The 25,174-nt window shown below is 32.4% G+C and overlaps 4 protein-coding genes across 4 annotated transcripts; 3 read left to right on the plus strand and 1 right to left on the minus strand.

The window, feature by feature from the left end:
• Positions 1-4,222: 4,222 nt before the first annotated feature.
• On the plus strand, positions 4,223-4,678 carry HELRODRAFT_88948 (hypothetical protein; the record flags this gene model as incomplete). Its single annotated transcript, XM_009030294.1, has 2 exons — positions 4,223-4,423; positions 4,493-4,678. Coding segments are annotated over 2 exons (387 nt in total), but the record flags the coding sequence as incomplete, so codon positions are not given.
• An 8,465-nt stretch (positions 4,679-13,143) lies between these two features.
• On the plus strand, positions 13,144-17,105 carry HELRODRAFT_186115 (hypothetical protein). Its single transcript, XM_009030335.1, has 14 exons — positions 13,144-13,292; positions 13,670-13,853; positions 14,028-14,156; positions 14,266-14,354; positions 14,471-14,650; positions 14,771-14,908; positions 15,010-15,141; positions 15,308-15,369; positions 15,449-15,575; positions 15,767-15,928; positions 16,111-16,154; positions 16,244-16,382; positions 16,456-16,551; positions 16,653-17,105. Exons 1-14 carry the CDS (start codon positions 13,239-13,241, stop codon positions 16,743-16,745), a joined length of 1,629 nt encoding a protein of 542 aa, XP_009028583.1. The 5' UTR covers positions 13,144-13,238; the 3' UTR covers positions 16,746-17,105.
• A 2,548-nt stretch (positions 17,106-19,653) lies between these two features.
• HELRODRAFT_88976 (hypothetical protein) lies at positions 19,654-21,607 on the plus strand (the record flags this gene model as incomplete). The annotated part of the gene is made up of 6 exons (XM_009030297.1): positions 19,654-19,705; positions 19,787-19,896; positions 20,121-20,206; positions 20,613-20,684; positions 21,007-21,175; positions 21,452-21,607. Coding segments are annotated over 6 exons (645 nt in total), but the record flags the coding sequence as incomplete, so codon positions are not given.
• A 707-nt stretch (positions 21,608-22,314) lies between these two features.
• HELRODRAFT_181058 (hypothetical protein) lies at positions 22,315-23,428 on the minus strand (the record flags this gene model as incomplete). Its single annotated transcript, XM_009030336.1, has 2 exons — positions 22,315-23,220; positions 23,324-23,428. 2 exons carry the CDS (start codon positions 23,426-23,428, stop codon positions 22,315-22,317), a joined length of 1,011 nt encoding a protein of 336 aa, XP_009028584.1.
• Positions 23,429-25,174: the final 1,746 nt, after the last annotated feature.

Consider the following 25,174-nt stretch of genomic DNA (forward strand, 5'->3'; position numbering starts at 1 on the left):
CATGTATATATATATATATATATATATATATATATATATATATATATATATATATATATATATATGTATATATATATATTGGTGAACGGTTTTTTTGTTTGGTTTTTTGGTGAACGTTTAGTTTATTAAAATTCAAAATAAACTTAAACGTTCACCAAAAAACTTTTGTGAGAAAAATCGAAAAAACGAACTACACACATATTAACGCCAAACATTCGGTATAATTTATAGAATATTGTAAAAATTATGGTCTATTACCAACAAATATATATATATATATATATATATATATATATATATATATATATATATATATATATATATATATACCTTTAGTTATTCAAATTCCGTCATCATCATATTTGATAAGCCTTTTCTAAGTTTCTAGTTGTTTAGCTTAGTTTATTGCTTATATTGTAATATAACGTGTTTTATTTTTAGATTTTATTGTTATAGTCAGTGTTTATACTTCTATATAATATGTGAGTGTGTGTGTGTGTGTCTGTGTTCGCGAGAGAGAAGAGAACGAGAGAGGGAGAGAGAGAGAGAAAGAGAGAGAGAGAGAGAGAGAGAGAGAGGGAGAGAGAGAAAGTAAGAAACGCTTCAACACCTTACGTAAAATCCAATATTGAATTGTTAAGGTAAATTTGTGATGCTCCCCCAACATTTTGGTCGATATGTTTGTCTGTCTTACAGAGTTATTATTAAGAATGATAAACTAAAAAAATAAACTATTTATTAAAGTTATAATTAATAAACTAAATAATAATATTAATTACTAATAACTATTAAAGTTAATTGAACTTATTTCCTCAAAATTATATATGAAACAAAATCAAAAAATCATTTTATTCTGCAAAAAATAATATAGAATGAACTCTGACTCACACACGCACAAACACACTGACACATACAAACATTGACATACGCACGCACACACGTACGCGCGCACACACACTAACACAAACATACTTATTACATTATCAAACGTACAACTATATTAAATTAAATAACCTCATTATTTTTATTATTTAATAATAATATTCTATTAAAATATATCATTTACCATCTATACATTTTAAAATGAAATATTTTTGACTGTAAATATGCAAATTAGGTCACGTGCTGTAAACAAAACACCTGTATTGTTAATACCCGTGTGTTTACCTATTTATGTGGTTATTGTCCTATCTCTCATCATATTAGAGTTTAAAAAATTATTTTCCAAAAGAAAGACTTGAAAACTATTTGTTAAGCTTGTTATAATTAATAATAAATACACAGTTTTTCTTTATTTAAAGTATTTTTCGATCTTCAATTCACTGATTGTACAGAGATAGATATTGTATTGTATAAAAGCACAGATAATACCTCTTTGTATAATGGAGACGCCAGCAAACAAAGGTACGTTGTATTGTACAGTACACTCTGTGTATTATGCGTTTTTTTGTGTATTTTGTGTGTATTTTGTATGTACTTTACTTTTTGTGTATTTCTTTGTGTAAATAATGGCTATATTGTTTTTCTTAAAATTCTGATGTTTAATTTTCATCAACAAACCATACTTAATCAACTTTATTTAAAATTTCTATTTACTAATTTGCACGTGTGTATTTTTATATATAAGAACGTGGGTTTTTTTGGCCTCTAGATAGTGTAATGGTTAAGGCTTCTGGTCCTGTTGTTTCATTGACCGGCTTCAAATGCAAGAAGTTCCAAACAAATAACGTGCTATGTTTGCTGCGTGGATTCACGCGTATTCACATGCGTCCTGTGTGCGTGTGTGCGTGCGTGTGTGTGCGTGTGTGTGTGTTGCTACTTACTCTGAAAATTGAAAACAAATGTAATAATAACTATATTTTAATAATATCCTAAAAAATAATTAACTATATTTTAGTAATAATTATTTTTTTTTTAATTCTCGCACGTTCTTTAGGAGATGTAACAGAAGAATCGGACGATATCGAAGACGCCGACGAGCTGCTCGATATCCATTACGCCATCGTCAACGATGAAGAAGAGAGGGTCGGTCTTGCGTGCGTGTGTTACATTTCACTGAGAGGGGATCAAATTCCGTATTCTATTGAATTAAAATCTGAAATTTTTTTCAATCTACTTTAAAAAAAATCACTTGTGTATTTAGATTGGCTATAAAAATCATAAAGCTTTTTCGCCCCTCTAACGATATACATGGATAGCGCTATATAAATGACATCGTTATCATTAGTAGTAACAATAGTAGTAGTAGTGGTAGTAGTAGTAGTTGTAGTAGAAGTAGTAACAGCAGAAGTAATAGCAGTAGTAGTAGTAGCAGTAATATAATTACATTTCTACAAAAATATAGCTGGATCAGTTGTGCAAAACGGCTAAAAATTTGGATGGGAAGTTTCAAGACGATCTGGACCCACAGCATCTCAACATGACGCCTCTTGCTCTCTCCGCTGCCCTCAACAAACTGCAACTCATGAAGGTTTCTAAAAAAACTTTATTTTAATAATTAAAAAATTGTAGTTAATTTATGTTTTAAATTGGGCTTGGTTGATTAACGTTGCACTGAAAGTACATTTTCAATATTTTGCGACCCAAAGGTTTTATTGAAAAACGGCGCGAAAGTAGACGCAACTTTTGCCAATTTGAAGACGACAGCCCTGATGACGTCAGCGTTTCACGGACACGACGAGGTGGTGAGAACGTTGTTGGAGTATGGAGCCAACGTTAAAATAACTGACGTCCAACAAAGCACCGCTCTGGGATACTGTTTCGGCGGTTAGTCGAGAAATTTTTATAATTTCAACCCTGTGTAATTGGCATGCCATGTTTTAAAATAATCCAGGCAGTCGCAACTTGCAAGTGGTGAAGTATTTGTTGGAGGCAGGTGTCGATGTGAATATCTCAAACGTGTTGGGAATGAACGCCTTCCTCTTGGTTTCTGGATACGGCAATGAAACACTTTTGAACCTGGTGCTGAATGCCGGAGCGAGAGTTACTGATGCAGTCAACAATTTCGGTCACACACCCTTGCATCTGGCTGTTCTTGGCAAACAATCCCAGATGAATTTATTAACGCAGAAAGGCATGTACAATTCAGCCTATTACGGATTAGATCGAAAAAATTTAAAAACAATTTTTCTAACGTGGGCCAGAGATAATCATGATCAACTTTTAAATAAGTTGCCGGTATCCAACGGCCAGTTTGAAAAGACGGGGCAGTTCATGGAGGACTTGGGAGAGAAAATATCTTCATGCATCAGGTTGTGCAACGAAGAAGACTTTTTCAGCGAGGAGGAGATTATGAAACAAAAAATTGATGCGGCCACCAAATTCCGAAGAGAAAAATTAGCTGCATCAACTGGCAACAAAAAATCATCAAAGTTCATCGATTCTTTGCTCTCTTGTGGAGGAAAATTAGGCAAGCACGGTATGAACATCGTTTAATTTTTAACTTTTGAACATTTTAGATGATTTGTTTCAAACTAAAATTATTATTTTTTATTGTTGAGTTTTTTGAAAAATAAATTTATCTCAGGAAAGAACGGTTCTAAAGTAACAAATACCTTTGACGCCGTCAGACCGCTTGTTGAACCTCAAAGTTTGTCAGAAGAAAAGGAAGTAGAAACTCAGATAATTTGCACAAATTTTGCAAAAACAGTGAAAATGCTGGTGAACGCTGGTTGTAAAATAAACGAAATTGAATGCACATTTGGATTGACACCCCTGGACATCGCAATTCTGAATGGAGACGTAGAGTCCAGTGCAATCCTGTTAAGTGCTGGCGCCGATCCAGATCATCTCATGAAGGAACTCTCCATGACGGAACTCTACGAACTCATCTCAGCTGAAAAACCCGACAAGAAGCACGTGAAAGATCTACTGGATAATGATAGTTGTCTTGATGTCAATGCTTCATTCAATAGCTCCAACATTCCAACGAGGTATTTATTAAGTAGAGTTATAATATAATTACACTGTGAATGAAATTAAATTTAGAAAATGAAAAAACTTTTATAAAAATGATTTGTAGACTTTCGGAGTCCCAGATAGAAAGCCTTCAAAGTGACATCGGGTTGACGCCTCTGGCAGTTGCGGCCAAGGCTCAAGACAGTGGTACCGTCGAAATTGTCAAGCTGCTCATTAAACACGGTATCTTTTAATAACATCCGTTTCAACTTTAAACTTTTTATAATTCACTTCAAAAGCTTATTTTTCAAGATATTGTTGAACAGGAGCGGATATAAACAAGATTGGTTCGAGCGGGAGAACGACACTGGGTGAGGCATGCAGATGGGGCAACGTTAAAATGGTGGACTTCCTGATAAACCAAGGTGCCAATATTGAACAACCGAATCCTGCGTTTCAAGATGCTACTCCACTGAACGTCGCTGTCCTTTCTAAACAACCGAAAGTTGTGGAGTACCTTATTTCAGTTAGTTTGAAAGTTTCTAAAAATGTTGAAAGATGTTAGTTATTGTTCAATTTTATACGCCATGTTCAGAAAGGTGCCAAAGTGGACCATGTTATGAAAGATGGCAGGACGAGTGTGATAAAAGCTAAAGATGCAGATGATATGCCCATGATTGACTTGCTGCTGCAGGCAGACTTGAACAACAACTTCGCTGACAACAATGGATTTGTTTATCAACTTGCCAAAAATTATAACTCTCCAAATAAAAGTTATTGACTTGACTTTTGAATTATAATTTTTATTTTTGAGTTATAACATTTTATATCAATAATTTCAGGTATCAAAAACATTTTGGAGACTATATCCCATGAATGCAGCAGGATAAAGAACGAGGAAGACATAATGCAATTGGAAATTGAAAGAGAGAAAGCTGAACTGCTGAACAGACAGCTATATCTTCAAGAACAACAACTCAAAAATAGTAGGACAAATAATCAGTCGTTGGAATATGAACAAATAAATATTGACTTGCAAAATGTTGTTGTTCCAAAAATTAGAAAGAAAAAATCGAAGAAAACTGACAAAGCAAAAAGTCAAGTAAAAGAGGATGTCATCGAGGAGGTGGCTCAAAAAAATGGTAACGTAAATTTGGAAAGCAATCCAAATGCTGAAGATTTTCCAATTTATTCATCCGTGAAAAAGTTGAAATCTTCAGCCGGTTCCAACGCCATGGACAGTGTGAAAACGGTGACCGTTGGCATGCTGGAACAAAATGCCGACCAAATAAGCGACGCCATCGCCAGCGGTGTTTCAAAAGTTGTCGGCCAGGATAAAAGACAGGCGATAAAAAGTGTGACTCAGCCTGTAATTCAAACAGCTGTTGGGTTTGCCAGGGGTTTGAACCCAGCCAACTCTGAAATTTCCGACCAAAACGTGGTTAATGAAGATGTTTTTGAGGCTCATCAGTCTGATGATTTCGATCCAAAAAGAAATCAAGCAAAACAGTTTCCTAAAGGTGTCGCCATTGAAATGAATCAAGAAAATCTCAACATACTGCCAAATTCTGAGAATGCAGCCGAAAGTATTACAAATTCAGACGTTATAAATATAAACATTGATGATGAAATTAGTAACGCTCTGAAGGATATGAAACCCCTAGAGCATGAACTGCAAATAGCAGAAGACACAATTCAAACTGAATTAGCACCTCCGGTGAAAGCGACAAGATCTAAGAAAAAACATTCTGAAAAGCATGTTGAAAACGGAGAGAATCTTAACGAACTTCAAGCAACCACTAATCAGCCGGCTACAAACGCTGTTGTCAACATGGATAGCATAGATTCAGTCATAATGAAACCAAAAGCTAGAAAGAAGCACAAGACGCCATCAGAAAACGCGGCTGATATGCCTGAAACCCTTGCCATCACGAATCATGTTGATAATCTTTCCGAAGAGAACGTTGCCCCATTTATTCAAGCAAATATTAGTACTGAACAACATAAAAAGAAGAAAAAGTCTCACAAATCAAACAGTTCAGCTGCAGCTGAGCTGTTAGATGAAAATATGACGGTTGGCTTGAATGTTGAAGAGTCCCAGGTTAGCACTGAGGTTCCAATTGTTCCGAAGATAAGAAAGTCAAAGAGTAGTAAGCAAGCAGTCGAAGTCACAATTTGAAAATGCTCTCTGTGACATCTAATACAAATATAAATCATTGTAAAAATGAAAATAATTTTTTCGTATGCCTAACTAACCGCATATTATTTTACCATATCATGATTCATATCTGCCATGACTTGTTCACTTTAATTGCATTTATAATTTCATTTCATCGAGAATCATTTTGAAACTTGAATTATCTTACAACTCAGTGCCTTCTGACTAAACTAATGATACGTCATATTCTAATTGTAATTATTGTAAATGATTAAGTAGGTATTTACAAGTTCACTCACACACATCTTATCATATGAACTGGTTCTCGAATATTCATAACATGTTCATAATGTTGCCATGGTGAGGCTGATTAAGAACTTTGTAGTCGCCAACGATATTATAACGTTGCTACTTGCAAACTTTTCATTTATTTCTAGTTGCTAGCTGATCTTAATTTAACAATCATTTCATTTTATTTGTATAAAAAAAAAGATGCGTTACAAAGAGAATAAAAAATTTGTTAACAATTTAAGAAGACGGAATAAATCGTTATTTTTAAAAACTTTCCTAAACGAGCAGTTGAAGTGGAAAGTGGGATTAAGAACCGGGATCATATACCCGTTGAAAAATTTCTACCGACTCCCTCACGATTCCGTGTTATTCAGGCCGGATCATTCTTCTTTAATAACGTTGTCCAAGCGCAAAGAATTTCGGAAGAGGATACAGAGGATTAAAATTTCAAGAAGAGTTGTGGGATTTGGGACTCATTATTACAGGAAGTTTAAAGTAATAATGGATTGTAGTGACATTTGAAATTAATGTGCTTGTTTGGGAAGAATTCATCATTAATTAAAGTGTTAATTTTTATAATGATGGTGATGATAAACATGATGAGAATGTTAGCTAATGATGATGATGACAATGATTGTGTTGCTACTTTAATTATTTAAGAGTTAACGCGTTTGTATTTTAGACAGATTTGAGTAAACAATCTAAACTTGTGAAAAAGTAATTTATTAATTTATTCAAATTTGAATTTTTAAAAAATTGATATAACACACCAAAAATCCTAACTTCCACAAAAAAATTAAATAAAAATTTTAAAATATATGAACCCATGTCAGAAAACCAACACTCAAAGAAAAATTAGCAGGAAACATTCCAACTAAAACATGCAATTTGGACCTACCGCTCGTTATTACGTCTCTATTCAAGAAATCCTCACCTAGCATCGAAACAAACGAAAAAATTTCGAAGTTTTTACCTAGTTTAAGATTCTGCAAGGGTTGTGGAAACCGTTCTGAATATCAGTAAGTTAGTTTAATTAATTTTCACTAAACAATGAAATGATACCGAATATTTATAACTGAATATCTAAAACTACGAACACAAATACTAAAATATGAACATACATGAACGTACGAATAGGTTTCTGATTTGTGGTATGAAATGATTTTTCAGTTTTCACGAAGATAGGAAGAAACGTTTGGGAGGTGGTTTCGCTTTCGTTCAGCGAAATTTCAAATCGTGGATGCAACTCTTACATTCGGAAAGTTTTTTTGAAAGTTCTGGTTAGCTAGGACCATTTTTAGCATTTAAACAAACTTAAAAAACAATTTATCATGAATATTTTAGATTCTCAACAACCTCTGGATCAGCAAGATGACCAAAAAAGTAAAATTCCGAATAGAATTTCACACGGCAACGCAAATTTTATTTGGACCAAGGATGGAAAAACTATCTACTCTGAGAGAACTAATCTCAAAACAAATTTATACCACTCGAATCTGGGCAAGGTAGCCGATACGGAGAATGTGCTACAGTTGAATGAAGACGTTTTGAATTCGTTATCTGAAGAAATTGAAGATGGCCAACGATATATTGTCATCATAAGAGGTCGATTTCATGATTTACGATCATTGAAATTATTTCAGATTAATTTGTAAAAAAAATTAAACAAAAATTTTTAGGTGGAATCAAAAAAAGAATTCCGGTAATTTCTGATGAATCTGCTTTTGAGAAATTAATAAATGCGGAGGTTGAGGAAGATGAAGAAAAAAGGTCACCGAACCAAAAAGAAAAAGTGGATGAATCTAAAAGAGCAAAACTTGATGGAGGTGTTTCTTTGAAAATGATAAATTTAAACTAAAATTTAAACAATTTTCTAAAAAACGAAATATTTTACGTACTAGAAAACACAGGAACAGATGACAAATTAGCAAACGTTAACACACATACTCACAGTAAAGGTATTTATTACAATAGTAGCTAATGATTATTACGTAATATTAACTCATAATAAAAATAAAAATTTTTCTCTTGCATGTAAAGAGAAACCTGAAATCACACATAATGGTGAAGCTAATTCTATGACAAGCGCGTTTCAAAAGGTGAGAGTTATATTTTTTCAAACATTTATTTAGGGTAGGTATTGTTTAAAAAAATGAAATTCTGATAGGACGAGTTTGTTAAAAAGACTGGCGCCAAAAATAATGAGTTGGATGAAGACTTTTTACAAAATTTTGAATTAGGCTCAAACAAAACATCAAAAGTTACTGTTGGAAAAACCGATCGAACTTCTCTAAAAAATAAAATTATTGAAAATTTGAGGAAGAAGCAATTTAAATCGAAAATCGTAGCCAAGCAGAGCATTGAAAAGAATATAACATCTGATGAGACCGGTGAAGATGATCAACCTTTGGAGAACCAAAATGGAATGGCAGCAGAAACTTTCAAAGAATCAAATGCAGTTAAAAAAACATTGGTAATTCAACTACCTTCAGCCAAAACCTTATCTTCTTCAAGTAAATCATCTCTAATTATTGCATATTCTGAGACTTTTTAAAAATTTTGATAAAATTTTGAATGTGCGTGTCTGTAAGTGCGTATTATGATGAATATATATAAAAAATTAATTATTTCAGATGAAAACCAGTTACGTAAAAATTTATTCTTTAAATCAATATTTTTACAAGATTCACCATCACCTGTCAAGAGAGAGTCAACAGATCTAGAAGATACGAAACTAGTAGGAGATGGCCTAGTTGTACAACATGATGGTTCTAACAAAGAAAGGAATGATCAGGTGGTCACAAATTCAACTGACAACCATGAAAAAGTATTTTAAATTTATTTTTATTTTATATTATTTGCGATAAAACCCAGCAAAAACATTACTCAACCAACTTTTTTACGACATTAAAGCATTTCATATTTTATACATTTTTATATAAATTTAACAGGAAAAATTCATAAACATTAACGAGCCAATCTCACAAGTCGAAAATCCCGAAAATACAGATAATACAGAATTGAAATCCCCTTCTGCATTTATACAAAATGAAAATTTAAATAATTTAGAAAGCGAAATAAAAAATAAATCACCAGAAATGTCAGTTATAATGAAAAAACTGGAAGATAATAATGACAAAACATTCGAGGAGAACGAAGGCGATAATCAATGTGATCCCAATCTCAACCAAAACCCAAATGATTTGAATCTCAATAATGATGAAGATGATAACATAGATGAAAATATTTCTGCACTAGAAGAAAAAGCTGATTATATCTTAAATAGTGATGTATCTGGAGGAAATGACGAAGAAAAGGATGATAATAGTTTACAGGATTCAGCAACTACACTGGAAACCGAGACAACAAAAATTACTGTTAACTTAACAGATGAAACAACAACAATACAAGACGAACGACCCGACAAACAGGTATTAAAAATTATTTTATTAAAAATGAAAAAATGAAAAAAATTTTAATATTTAAATTGCTGTACCACAGGTAGAAAAGATTAGCGCCTCATCCAAATATGACGAAATTCTACAACAAAGAAAACTTTTAGACGCCAAATTAAGGAGAATGTACGTAAATTTGATTCATCTATTCAAGTTTTCCACCTCAAATATTAAAAAAACCATACAGAAAACGTGAAAAAATGAATCAGAAATTGAAAGATCAAGAGAAAATTGTTAAATTAGAAGAGCCAGAGATCGTGGAGGAAAGGGATGAATCATTTGAAGAGGAGTGTGTGGATTGGCTGGCCAAATATTGCATAATCAAGTTGTCTAATTTTGAAAAACTTGCAAAAATGATTTCTACATATAATTGGCAATTTCAATTTTTTTCATACTTCTAGACCTGAAAAATTACCGAGTTACATATCCGCTTTTGAAAAATCGTTGAAAATGCTCCCCGAAATAAAATCCTTTGACGAGGAAGAAAAAAGTATTAATAACCAGCTTAATAGTACAAGTACAGTAAAATTATATTTACCTATTGTGTTTTATTCAATTTTTTTTTCAACATTCATCCCAATGATATTTATTTTAGATTCGTTTTTGCCGCTAATTCACCCGCCAAATAGAACCCAAACCAATCTGTTCGGCGATAAAAAAGAACTTGAATTGAATATGTTAGATACCCTTTCAAGGAATTCTGCACTGGCGTATAATCAAGTTGCTAAAACTTTTTGTTTTTCCACATCCTCATTTTTTGTAACATTGTTACATATTGTGAAATATAAAAAATAGTGTACGCAATTTACATAAATGCGATTATAAAATCAAAACAGGTTGGATGTAGCATGTTGAAAATAATGGTTGAAAGTGCCAAACTCCAGATAACGTCACTGCTTGAGGAAAGGAATAACTTGATTCATCTGCTTGGCAGATATTTAGGCAAGTTGCCATCAATTTACTTATTCATTTTCATCCAGGAATAATAATTCTTAAATATATAATTGTTAAAACAACTTTTAATTATACGTTTGGTAAATTTCATTTCAAAAATTTTTCAAATATTTTCCGATTTCAAAAGAGAAAAAGAATTCAGTTTGCGTCAAAGCTAACATTAAACCCGATGATCTTGTGGTGGAAAAGAAGAAAAAGGTGTGTTTTTCTAGTACAAAAATCATGATAAAACCATAAAAATCATTTCTATACCAATAATCATTACTTTATCAATAATATTTTATAATATTTATCAAATCATTAAAATAATTAATATTTTTTAAATGATCTAATCATTTTATTGCGAATATTTAAGGTTAAAATTGAAAAAAGTGCTAGCCAATCGCACCCAGATAACCATAAAACCAAGGATAAAACTGCTGCTAAGAAAAAGAAAAAAAAGAAAACTGACAAACCATTAAACAAATTATCACAAGTATATTATGTTATCATTATAATCATATTACTCTAAACACAAATTTTACTGATAAAAATCAAATTTTCACTCGTAACAACATATATTTATATAGACAGATAGTGAAATATTGCAGTATTTGGACTTAAACATCGGATATATTCAGAGCAGAATTGAAAAAATCGACACAGAAATCTTTAAAGCCTACGGTGATACTTATAATTCTTTTAAAAAGAAATTATATAGAAAATTTTATTTTAAAAATAAATACATAATTAGTTTATCATAATATATGAAATATGAAGATGCGGAATCAAGACTGATGAAATGTTATAGCGAGGAAGAGCGCAGAAATGAAAGAATCTATCGTAACATAAACTGCCTTCTAGAAAAGGATGATTTCCTTTATAAGTCACTGTATCCGGCTTACGTAAGGATGTTTGTGTAAATGTGTGTGTGTTTGTGTGTACGTGTTTCCCTGCATGTGTGGTGTATGTGAACATTTTTGTTGCAGAACCCGCAGTTAGCCCCAAACCAGCTTGATCGTGGATTGAAGTTGATTAACAAACAGCTAGTTACTAGACAAGGATGTAACTTCATAAATCATGTTAGTCTATTAACTACATATTTCGATAGAAATTTTCAAAAATTAAATGAAACGATATATTTTATTAGAATTTATGTTTAAATTTGGATGTTATACACAGATCCTTAGAATTCCGAACGAGAAACTAAGAATCGACAAAAGATTTTTTTGTGTTTCGGCGGCCCTTTCTGAAAAAGTGTCACAAATAAAGTATATTTTTTCCCAAAAGTTCTATTTTTAAGTATACCACATGTATTAAATTTTTACATTATTGTATAATATTTTTATTCTACGTTATTCCTGATTTCCTAATTCCAGTTTTTTGACCGGCAAATTGATGGACAAGCAAAACTACGATGCCCTTGACAAAAAAATGACAAAAGCCAAAGTATTTTTCCGTTACAAATCTAAAATTTTATAGACAAACTCATTAAACGTTATAGTCACTGCAACAACCTTATCAGGCACTGTATACATATTAATTTTATTTAATTTTTTTTCCCGCTAAACTTAGGGAATATTCAATTTGATGGACGAAAACGGCACAAATGGTTGTCCGTCAATCGACCAGCTGACATTAGAATTGTCGGCAGGTGGCGTATCGAAGGAGCATGTTAATAAGGTGATAGAAAGATTCAGTCTGGTCAGTCAGCACAAAGATGGGTGTGTGGATTATGTAGATTATCTCATGTACGTGCCTCTCTTTCTAGAAGTTCACCGGAAGATTATTGACAACCCTCTTAGCTCGGCCAGGGATTGGTGAACATCTGATTGAATGAGGCAGACCAGCGTAAAAATATTAATAAAATTTGTCTTACTTCATTTCATTTTCATGTTAGAAAAATTATAAAAACTTATTTCAGACTTGTAAATTCAATTCATTTAATTTTATTACAAAAAATATACAACGGCTTTAGTGTTTATTTTCCTCTGTCAATTTTACCAAAAAATCATCACAGAAGACACATCATAAACATCAAAGTATTTCAATTCATGTCCGCTGAATTAATGCTCGCTCGACCTACTTTTATCACCAGTTCAAAGTCTGCTGAACTTGCGAACAAAGTATTATATCTGAATATTTTAATAGCTGTTTGTGTGCCTTTTGTGTATCATACATGTATCATACATGGACGTTGAACGAGCATTAAAACATAAATACATGTTGATGTGTAATTTGAACTGAAGCATATTGAATATAGATTGTATGTGTGTGTAGGTTTATGTAGATTGTATGTGTATGTATGCATGTATGTATGTATGTATATGTATTTATGTATGTGTATATAGATTGTATGTGTATGTATGTATATCTGTTTGTATGCATGTGTATGTAGATTGTATAAAGCTTAGTTTTGTGGACCAGCACATTTAGCGTAGTAGAGTGAGATATTAAAGTTTACTATTTTTAAATTCATTTCATTTGTTTGTTTACGAAGAAAAATGTCAAAAATTGTTGAGTGCGTGCCAAATTTTTCTGAAGGGAAAAGGAAAGAGGTTTGTAGTTTTTATTTATATCATATTTCTCCAGGCTTTTAACACTTTTTTGGTTTAGTATCAATATCAAACAGAAAAATGTATGTACTTAAATGTCAAAAAAAATTGAATTTCAATTTGAAATCGTTTAATTTTACTTCAATATTTTTTTCTTTTCAATAACTCGGTCACATTCATAAAAAACGAAGTATTGTTGCTTTCTAACAACCTCATACCGCGCAATTTTTAAACACTAAACCGAATTTCGACCATAATTTCTTCATTTTGTAGTATTTCATTGTAATATTTCATTGTAGTATCATATTTCATTGTTAGCCTAATCAACAGCCTTGAAACATTTCACGCCATATATATTTTTTCACAATAAATCTTTAAAGGTGATAGACGCCATATTAGAAGCCATCAAAGGTACCGAGGGATGTACATTGTTGGATTTCGACCCTGGAGCGTCCACGAACAGAACTGTTTATACCTTCGTCGGCAGTCCAGAAGCCGTTGTCGAGGGCGCGGTTAATGCCGCCAAGGTCGCTTACAAACTCATCGATATGACCAAACACACTGGTCTGCAACTATGTCGTTTTCACAATTGTTTAATTGATGTTAGCCTTTAATTTATTTTCTCGTGACATGACTAACTGTATTTTAAGATGGACGTATCTCTCGCAGACGTATTGACCATTCGTCTGCGAGAGATACAAGTATGATAATAGAAAAATAAATGAGAATGAAAAACAGGTGAACATCCGAGAATAGGAGCAATGGATGTTTGTCCGTTCGTTCCTGTGAAGGGGGTGAGCATGGAAGATTGTGTGAACTGCGCACGTACGTGTGCTGAAAAATTGGCCACCATTCTTAATGTTCCATGTTAGATTCATATTTGTCGTTTTTAATTAGAATTTATATTGATTTTTTGATCAATTTATCCATTTAAATTTTAATTTCAAGTAACATTTTGTTTGCTATAATTTCGTAGCCTTTTTGTATGGCGCAGCTTCAAGCCTGGACTACCGCAAGTCGATACCACAGATAAGAGCGGGTGAATACGAAAGTCTCGAAGAAAAGGTACTTTAAAACACCTTTTAACCAATTTCAAATATATTATTTTGTTATTTTAGTATCCTGATTATATTATAAAGAGTAATATTATTTTATATTTACTAAAACTAACTCACACAAAGCTCAAAAAAGAAGAATGGAAACCAGACTTCGGACCGATAAAATTCCAGGCAAGTTGGGGTGCCACACTGGTGGGGGCACGCAATTTCCTCGTGGCATACAACATCAACCTACTTGCCACGAAAGAACAGGCGCACAGGATAGCCCTGGACATTCGCGAACAAGGCAGGGGTGTTAATCAGGTATATTAGAATTAAAATTCGTTCATGTACCTACTACGTTTCAAGAGGATATAACTTCATTTTAAACGTTTATTGAGTATTTAAATTGGAAACTTTTTTTTGTAATAATTCTCCCTCCAGCGTGGCAAGTTCAAATGCGTTCAAGCAATAGGCTGGTATCTGGACGAGGCAAATATGGCCCAGGTCTCAATCAATATAACTGACACTGAAGTTACTGCCATACATCTGGTATACGAAGAGGTTTTATCGATCGCTAAGGTCTGCAAATTATTTTTAGTTTTGTTTAATGATCCACTTTGTTTAAATACAAACGTATTTTATATAATTTTTTGCAACATTTTCGCGGTGATTCGAAACAGGAGTTGGAATTACCTGTTGTTGGCTCGCAAATTGTCGGCATGGTGCCTCTGAAGGCTCTGATGGATTGTGCGAAATATTACATTCAGAAGGAGAAGTTGTTCATTGTTGAGGAGGAACAGAAAATCAAATTGGTAAGATATTTGCTCTGGTAATTTTTGTAAATTATCTTATTTTTTTAGATTATGAAATCGCTACCGGTCAACTCTAATCTGAGAGCAAAATTATTAAAATCTACCTACCGTTTTACAACAGTAACTAATTTTTGTAACAGTAATTAATTTTCGTAAACCTCTACAGGCTGTTGACCGACTTGGCTTGCACTCTTTAGGATATTTCAATCCAAAAGAAAGAGTCATCGAGTAAATGTTTAGTTTGGAATGACAAAATTATCTTTAAATGAAAATTAAATAAACCAAAATTTTAATAACCTAACCCCAGATACATGATTGCCAAAGAATCCGACTGTCCTTTGTTGTCGTTGTCGGTGAAAAGATACGTCCAAACAGTTGCCGCACGAACTCCAACGCCAGGTGGCGGGTGTGTGGCGGCCCTTGTGGCGTCTCTGGTCAGCCCATTTATCCTGAATAAATTCTAAATAATATTTAACATTGTTAATAGAATTTAATTTCTTAGAAATCTGCTATTAATTTTTTATACCTCATAAAGATTTTGTATTTCAAATTATAATTTTTTAACAATTCACGTCAATTTTCTTTACTGAAACGATTTCAACTCACCAAGTGATTATATTGGCAGGGAGCGGCCCTCAGTACGATGGCGGGCTTTTTAACGTATGGCAACAAGAAGTTTGAGAGTCACGATGCCCTCATGAGAAAATTGTTGACTCTTCTGCATGAGAAATATAACGAATTAATGAACGTCGTTGAAGCTGATGCTGTCGCTTTTAACGATTATATGGTTTGGATACATTTTTTTAAAATAATTTTTGTCATATTTTTAGGTATTTTTATATAAATTAATTAGCTTATGTAGTTTGTATAATTTTTTTCATGAATTATGTAATTCACTTAATTAACCTGTGTAGTTTGTATAATTTTTTTCATAAATTAAATGATTGATTTAATAAATTATTTTTCTAGGCAGCCGTCAAGCTATCTAAAGAAACCGAGGAAGAATTACAAATGTAAGTAGGGATATCTCTTTCATTTTTAAAACTTCCAAAATGTTCAATAAAAACAGCATTATCAATCAGTGAAATGACATCTTTTACAGCCGCTCCAACAAGTTGCACGAAGCACTAACGAGTGCAGTGAGAGTTCCACTAGATTTGGTTCATTCAATTAATCAAGCCTGGCCTACGCTGAAAGAACTTGCAAATGTTGTCAATCCTAATTGCATCTCAGATATGCAAGTCAGTAGTCAATATAATGGAGGTTAATTTTTTTCTTTTTTATCAAAGAATTTGTATTTTGAAAATTTTCAAGGTCGGTGTGAGATGTCTTGAAACTGGAGTCTGGGGCGGACATTACAACGTCATGGCTAACTTGAAAAACTTCAAAAATAAAGAGAAGGCAGAAGAAGTCAGTGAAACAAACTTTCTCGATTTATCAATTCCTGTTTCTTGTATATCATCACGGTCTATTAAATGTTTAACTTAATTTCTTGTTCTTTTTTCTTTCAGTATAAAAAGATCTCTGATACTGAAGTTGAAGTGGCCATCGCTAACGCCGCTGAAGTCTTGAAAATTCTCGATGATAGATATTGGAAGGAATAATTATTACTACTCTCTATTGCACCACCATTGTTGCAGATGTTTGTGAAGATGTTAATAGTACTCAGAAAGTTTTTTACATCCAGGTTATCGTTATCACGTAGCGAGTTATAATGCAATAACAGTTTGCAATTTTATACCATTTTCTGACTATAAGAACACCATTTTTATCGATTGAAAAAATTAAGTAACTGTCTTTGTCATTCAACAGTTTTTGTACTTACAAATTGAAATTGATAATTATATGATATAATGTTTCTATTATTAAATGGAACTCAGTGATAAAATGATGCATTCAGTATTGTCAAAACCGCATCTGTAAAACAAGTTGAGGTATTATAAATTAGCTAAATGTTTCAAATCATTGCAGTTAGGCTCTCTTGTCTCTAAACGGGACTTTTTGAAACTTTTTAACATTTAACTTAAATAGCAAAAAATCTGCTTTCAAAATTTTTTCACGATAATTTGTACCTCCATCGTTTGGATTGTCGGACCAAACGCCCTCAGCAACCTCTTAAGTGAAGTAATTTGTCACTTCTTGAGAGCTATATTATAGATAGTGTTAGTTCTCTTTTTTGATAATTTAGTAGTTTCATAGAAGGTCTAAGTTCGCTAAGTATATAGTCGTAATCATTGAATTACACACACATAGGAAGTGAAATGAAGCGTTTGGACTGGACGCTGATCTGTAAAACGCATAATGTGAGAGATGCCATAGGACAATTCTAGTTTAAAGCTCCATGGTCAAGATTTATTGTGAGCAACCATTATATCTGCCTAGCTTCACCGGAAAAAAGCAATTTTTGTATTAAAATCAACAAAAATAATTTTCAAGCACATATTTTGATTTAATTGCATTGTTCTAAACATAATAAGTTAAGTAAATACTTCATAGGCCAACAACAATCCAAGGTAGTCAAATAGTTCGACCCTCATATTTCTGGTAGTTAGTTAGATTCATGAAGGTTGCCACGTTAAGTTTGTTGATGTGTGATCTCTGGCTTGCTGGCTGGCGTTCAAATTTTAATGAGCTATTAAATCATCCTACTCTCTGCCAGTTTATTATTCATAAATTAAACCGCAAAAATGATGGAAGAGGACGACAACGTAAAAATAGCTGAGGGGGAACTCGATGAAACTACCACTTCTACCACAGCTGAACCATCTTCATCTGAACCAGTTCCTTGTGAGTAATCTTTATTTAATTTATTTTAAATTGATTAGACCAGAGATTTGCATGTTTTTGAAATGCTGGTGCCTTTTATTTAAGAGGTACTCTAGCTAGGAAAGCAAAAAAAGTTGATTAAAAATTTAAAATATGAATTGAGTCTGAGTTTTTTTTCTAAGGAACAAGGATGAGAAAGAAGACTATTATTTTTTGATTTGCTGTAAGTAGGTAGAATAAATTGAACTTGAATAATGATTATGTGAATAACTACTAATTAAAATTTGGATATGAAAAAGTTTTGCAAAAATATGTATTTTTAAAATTTTAAATAATAAATTTTAAGATTTAGGATCTCGTAAAAATGTAATTATTTGTTGTTATTTGTTTATTTTTTATTTTGTAATGTTAGTAATGTAATGTAATGTAATGTTTTTCTGCTTGTAAATTGATTAAACAACCATCTACTGGTATTGTTTGGACCATGAATGTTATGATATTTTAACTACAACAACAGCAACAATAATAATAGTAAACAAATCAAGATAACACTGATCATATTTCAGTTACCAAGGAAACTACACCTCCATATGAACCTATAGTAGATTTGAAAGGAATAATTACTCAACCAGAAGAAAATTCAACACAACAACACTTAAAAGAACCTATAATCTCTGCTGAATCACCACCTTCCACAGTGTCTCATGCCATTTCAGATGAAATCATTAGCAGTTTCGAAGAGTTAAACTTAAAGACTGATTACAAACCACAACAAACTGAATCACGTTTTATGCCCACCACTACTGCTACTACTAATCCTGCAACAACTATTCCACAGCCATTATCCCAATTTCAATCTAACGATTCATCCGGATATGGAAAGACATTGGCATCCTTAGCTGATGCCAAACAACACCCAGATTCTCATATCCCATGTTACTTGCCAGCTGTCACTGCTGCTCCTACCTTTCCTGGCTATCCGCAGCCTGTCCTAGCCAGTACTGATAATTATAATGTTTCTTCACCTTCACCAGCGCTCACACAGCAAAGTACCAATCCTTACAGAGTTAGTCATAGGAATTTTTTATATTTTTGGGATTTAGTTTGGAAAATTATCTTGTGTTTGTGCAATTTTAAATGTTAGTTTTGTTCGTTTTATTGCCTGTTGCTGATCTGAAAAGTTAAAAATTTTTAACAGGCAGTTGCAGGGCTTTCAACACATTTCTCAGCCACCCCACCAGTTTTGGCACACAACATTTTCACTCCAGCACCTCTACCACCAACAGCTTCGGCAGCCACTACCCAACAGCCGCACTACCAACAGCCACTGCCACAGAATTATTCATACTCCGCTTCACCCCACGTTCAACAACAGCTTCAATTTCCACCACGAGAGCAACAACCACAACCATGTGGTGGTGATCATTCACATCAGCACCACCACCATCATCATGGACAGGAGTGCAGTGGTGAAGCATTTCTGGATATCCCGACTGATTTTTCTACTGCTTCCTATGGAAGTCAGCAGCAGTTTGCACATAGCACCTACAGATCCAATGACGGCTTTCTAGGCTGGGTTTCTAATGTCGGGAATAAAGTTATAGAAAAAACTAAAGTAGGACGTTTTTTTTTGGGGTGTAACTGATTGCTGCATTTTATGCAGTATTGTTAAATATTAATATTTCTAAAAATGCGGTGATGTTGAAAAGTTTAATTCAATTTTTTAATTTTTATTCGTCTTAGAGTTCTGTGGAGACGATGATAACAACATTGGATCCTGGCATGAAAGCTGTTATATGTTGGTTATTTGTTTCTTTTATTTATTTATTCATTCATTTATTCATTCATTCATTTATTTATTTATTAACATCCAAATTAGACTCAGGTGGTGATGTTGATGTGATCATAACGACAACAAACGATGAAGTGGTCAGTGGTGTCAGGCAGGCTTTCCAGGAAGTCTTTGGGAAAGCCACTGTTAATGGAGTGGTCAGTTGGATGGTTGATTGGTTGGCTGGTTGATTGATTGGCTGGCTGGTTGATTGATTGGCCTGTCAGTTGGTTAGTTTGTTGGTCGGTTGACTGACTGATTTGTATTGTATCTTTTATGGTTGATTGATTGGTTGATTGGTTGATTGGTTGGTTGATTGATTTATTGATTGATTGATTATATCTGATTGATCATTTGAGTGATTGATCGGTAATAATCGTAGGAAAGTAGATCAGACATAGCAGTCCAACCAGTTGGTTTCATGTCTGGCTTGAATGGGGCAGGGAATAAAATTATGAATCTCAGAAAGTTAGATGGATAACTATTATTAATTATAACTATTTTATTTTCATAAATATGTGTGTATATCTGTATGTATATTTGTTATTGATTTTTTAGGTTTTTAAATTTAGTTTTTCATTTAATTGTAAATCCTCTGAAAGCTTAAGTGTGTGTGTCTGTCTGTGTGGGATGTGTGTGAATGCATGTTTATGTAATATTAAAGCGTGTGTGTGTGTGTGTTTGTGTGAGGTGTTGATATATTGGTGAATGTATTTCAGTCACAGGATCAATATAATATTAATCCAAATGGTTTTATATAAAATATTTTTGCTATTTTCAAAATTTCGTAAATAAATAAATAATAATGAATAAGTGTATTAAGTGTTTTTCTATCTATTTATTTATTCATTCATTCATACCTTTGTTCATTCAGTTCTGGCTCAGTTCACGAAAGACAAACCTTGGTGTCGTATGAAGGATTCATTCACGAAATTTTTACTGATCAGTCTGTTTTATTTTCACATTTCTGTCTATAATCTTTTCTTCATTCTCTGTGTGCGTGCGTGCGTGCGTGCGTGTGTGTGTGCGTGTGTGTCATAAAAATAAAAAACTAAGGTATCTTACGTATGGGACCTTAAAATTTTTTGAAATTTTTATAGTTTATATAACTTTCATGTAGGCACTAAACAACTTTTATATCCTACTGTGATACTAATAAAATTAATTATTGTTAGCGTTTGTTGACATGCTAATAACATGTCGTCACACGTTCATACAACGAGTTAGTACTGCGATATGGTACCGTGGTTTTTGTTTCTACAAAGCAGGTGGTTCTTCATTGGGTGTTTAACATTGAAAGATCCATTGAGAAACATTGATGTCAGCACGTTCACCCAGGCAATCCCTTTAAATCCGGCTTTTGTCCAGCTGGCTCAGGAATTTACTCCAACTGATTATGATTTGAGGTGGTCTGGATTGGCGGTCAGTGTCGGAGAGGTGTGTTTGTGTCTCTCTGGTTCTTGTCTGTCTGTGTGTGTGTCTGTGTGTGTGTTTGTGTGTGAAGTTGTGCTATTTTTGTTGCTTCGTTATTCCTCATTTCAGTGTTATTTTTTTCATTAAAATCGTTTTTTTTAGAAATTAATATTTTTTGGGGAAGTTTTGCTACCGTTTTGAATCCATAAATTGATTTTGTATTATTTTAAAATTTTTCATTTCGGCACGGTTTGTTCTGCTATAAAAATTAATCCCTTTTGTTTCATTGATTTTGAGCAGACGATAAACAGAAGTCTTCCCCACGTTCATCCAACTTTTTGGCACAAAGACATCGCAGGAGTAACGCTGAGGACCATGGTGTATCAGGCCGCGATTGCTCTGGCTACCTTGTACAAAAATAACTCAAATTTTCATCATTTTCACCATCATCATTAGTTGTTTTTTATAACTTAATTGCAATCATCAACGGTTTTAGATCTAGTGTTTCGAGACGGGTCATTTATTTGGAAAATAAAAATTGTTTATAGGTTTCTAACCGATTTGTTTTTTTTATCAGGTAGTTAAATGTTTTTGCGTTTTTTCATTGTCGAATTCTATTTCGGGGACAAATGTGACGTGTGTTTTTATTTTGTTAAGTTTTTTAAATCTAAAAATCGTTACCGCTAATATAAGCAGCTCGTAACTTCAACTTGCGATGAACTTCTTATATCACGAGCACCTGTTACGTTAGCCGGTCAGCTAGCAGTCTCAATGACGTAAAATTTATGACTAAAGTGGTAGATTTTTTATCTTATTTACCTGTTCAAATTCAAAGAATTAGTGAAAATTTTTTGTTAGGACCAATAAATTTGAATTATCAAAATACTAAATAGCTTAAATCAGGTTCAACTAGTTGCCAGTGAATGGAATGTCAATGGGTAAAATTTCAAAAAAATATCGATTTGCTTGATGCTATTTTTTTTCACACATTCAAAGTTTAATTGGTTTGTGGTACAAATGTTAAATAAATATTTATTACTCCAGTCATATTGGATTAAAATAATTAGTCCCAATAATTTAAAAACACGAATTAACAAATTTACATTTTTTCAAAGGTTTTATAAGTACTACTTCTTTGTAAAAAAAAAATGGCTTACAATTTACTAAGTTTTATATTTTCGTCTACTCAAGTAACCCAAATAGAACCATGGATCAACATTTGAAGACATGTTTGTATAAGTTTGAATGGATGTAGATACCTTTAAATTTTTTCTGTTGCTGAAGAGCCAGTAGATGACCTGTTGGTCAGTGCTCACACAGTCATGTTGACCGATCATTTCCTCAACTGCCCTCATATACTCACCGCACCATCTCAACAGAACCTCTCCTCCCCCTACAAAGTAACAACCACACACCCAAACCATATTTTCATTAACAATATCGCATGGTTTCATATTCTTCGATAAATCATAAACTTCAGTGTATGCTACTTTTGAGCGATCGAAGTTATCTGGGACATCCAAGTAAAACTTTTGAGAAAAGAGAGTCTCGTTAATGAGCTTCACAAAATAATACGGATCGTCACTAACAGCGAAATCCCGAAATAATCCGATATCAAGCCATGCAAAATAATTCGTCTTGAAGGGATTTTCCACGATGGATCGATTCATGAGTTCGTATTTGCAGTGCATGACGGCTGAATACTCCGGAACAACAGTATTTGGAGGATGTTTGGGATAGCCGGGCTTGGAAAATATTTTTGTGATGTTCGGGAGCAGCTTGAATGCCCACAAATCCTTTCTTTCCACCTCGATTATTTTGTATCTGCTTGGTTCGTGCTTCGACAGAATTTTTTTAAATATTTCCACAAATGAACTGTTTCTTTCCAGGTACACGATGAGCGGATTCAACAGGAGTGAGAATGTTGAACACCATCGTTTGTAGAGGTCACTGGAGAAATATAGCGGCTTATTACCTTTCTGAAATTTCGTCAAAACAAAGTATCCCGTTACTACTGTTGTCCTCCTGTCACGAACAACCGAGAAATTCTCAATTTTTTCTTGAAACCCCTATAAATTTTCATTTTACAGCTATTAAATTTGCACAAAATCGTTTAAGTTTTGATACTACTGATAATGAAATAAAATGATAGAATAACTTGACGAGACCAACCTTGGATATAAAAATAAACGCATAGAAAAATGTAAAAACGATGGGAATCATCACCAACAAACATTTAAATTGGCGAGTACAGTCTGTAACATTTGCACAAGACATCATCGAGTTTCCACTTTCCACTGAACGTTCTGCAAAAAACATTAGTGAGAAAAATTGAAAAAACGAATTACAAACATATTAACGCCAAACATTCGTAGAATTTATAGAATATTTATTATATATATATATATATATTATATATATATATATATATATATATATATATATATATATATATATATATATATATATATATATATATGTATATATATATATATATATATATTTATCATCAGTGCGGTTTGGTTTATATAGTGAAATAGGAACAAAGTTAATATTTCCTTATATAAACATCAACCGCACTGATGATGATTCATTCAGTTCAATTCAATTCAAAAATAGCTTTATTCAGCAAAATAACAACAGTTTTTCGCTAGGACCCGAAGTATCAACTTGTAGGGCCACCTATACACAATAGAAAAGGATTATGGATAGTAATAAACATAAACATGAAACTAATTCTATTATAAACAAAATATAAAAATAATAGATGATGAGAAAGGAATTCTTTTAACTATACACTAATAATAATAATAAAACATTTTCAAGTAATATGAAAATTAAGACAATAAAACTAAATGGTCGAGTTGCTATATTAAAAATTAATCAAGAAAAGTAATTTGAACGAACCAATTTGTTAATTATAGTTTTTTAAGAACATAGAGTCAATGAATTCTTAGCATATATTGCCAGTAAATCCCAAAGATGCATTGATAAAGAAAGTACTGAATTTATATAAAAATTTGACCTGGGTTTAGAAAAATAAAAATCAGAATTATATCTCAAGGATCGAGTATTATGATTTTTAAATATGATAATTTGCTTATGAATTAACGGACAAAAATTAAGTTTATATAATTTAAAAAAGAAAATTAAAGAATAAACAGTGTGTAATTGACTTACATTTAAAATAATTGCCATATTATAATAATGGCTAATGTGATCAATTCTATTTAATTTAAACAAAATACGCAAGAAAAAATTTTGATTAAGAGTTAACATATGAAGATTGGACTTCGAACTACAACCCCAGACAGGAATGCAATAAGTTAAGTAAGGCAAAATGAGAGAATTATATAAAGACATTAAAGTAAAGATAGGAAATCTAGATCTCAAACGATAAATTACACCCAGATTTTTGGATAGTTTGCTAGATATCCACCTTATATGATCAAACCAATTCAAATTACTAGAGATAACAACACCCAAAAATTTTACAGAATATAATCTTTTAATTAATATATTATTTAGTACTATGATAGAGAAACATAATTTATTACGTCAGCAATAGCAAATTGTGTAGATTGTTTAGGAATCTACACAATTTGCTATTGCTGACGTAGTTACGAAAACCATACTGATTAGAGCAGAAAATGTTATTAGAATTTAAAAAATTAGAAAGTCTATTATGAACAATTTTTTCAATAAGTTTGGCTAAACTAGAAATAATAGATATAGGTCGGTAATTATTAAAAATATGCCTATTACCAGATTTAAACAAGGGTATAACCCTAGAAATCTTTAAACATTTAGGGAAATAACCATTATTAAAAGACAAATTTATTAAATGTTATAAAGGAAAAATAATATTATTAAAAGTTTTTTTTAGTAAAAAGTTTGAAAAACAATCATCACCCGAACTATAAGAATTTTTAAAATTATTAGTAGAATCAATGATTTCAAGGAAGGAACAATCAAATAAAACAAAAGTGTTTGAAACATGAACATCCAAATACTTACGATAAC

This window comes from Helobdella robusta (assembly GCF_000326865.2).
Source record: "Helobdella robusta unplaced genomic scaffold HELROscaffold_67, whole genome shotgun sequence".
Taxonomy (NCBI): Eukaryota; Metazoa; Annelida; class Clitellata; order Rhynchobdellida; family Glossiphoniidae; genus Helobdella; species Helobdella robusta.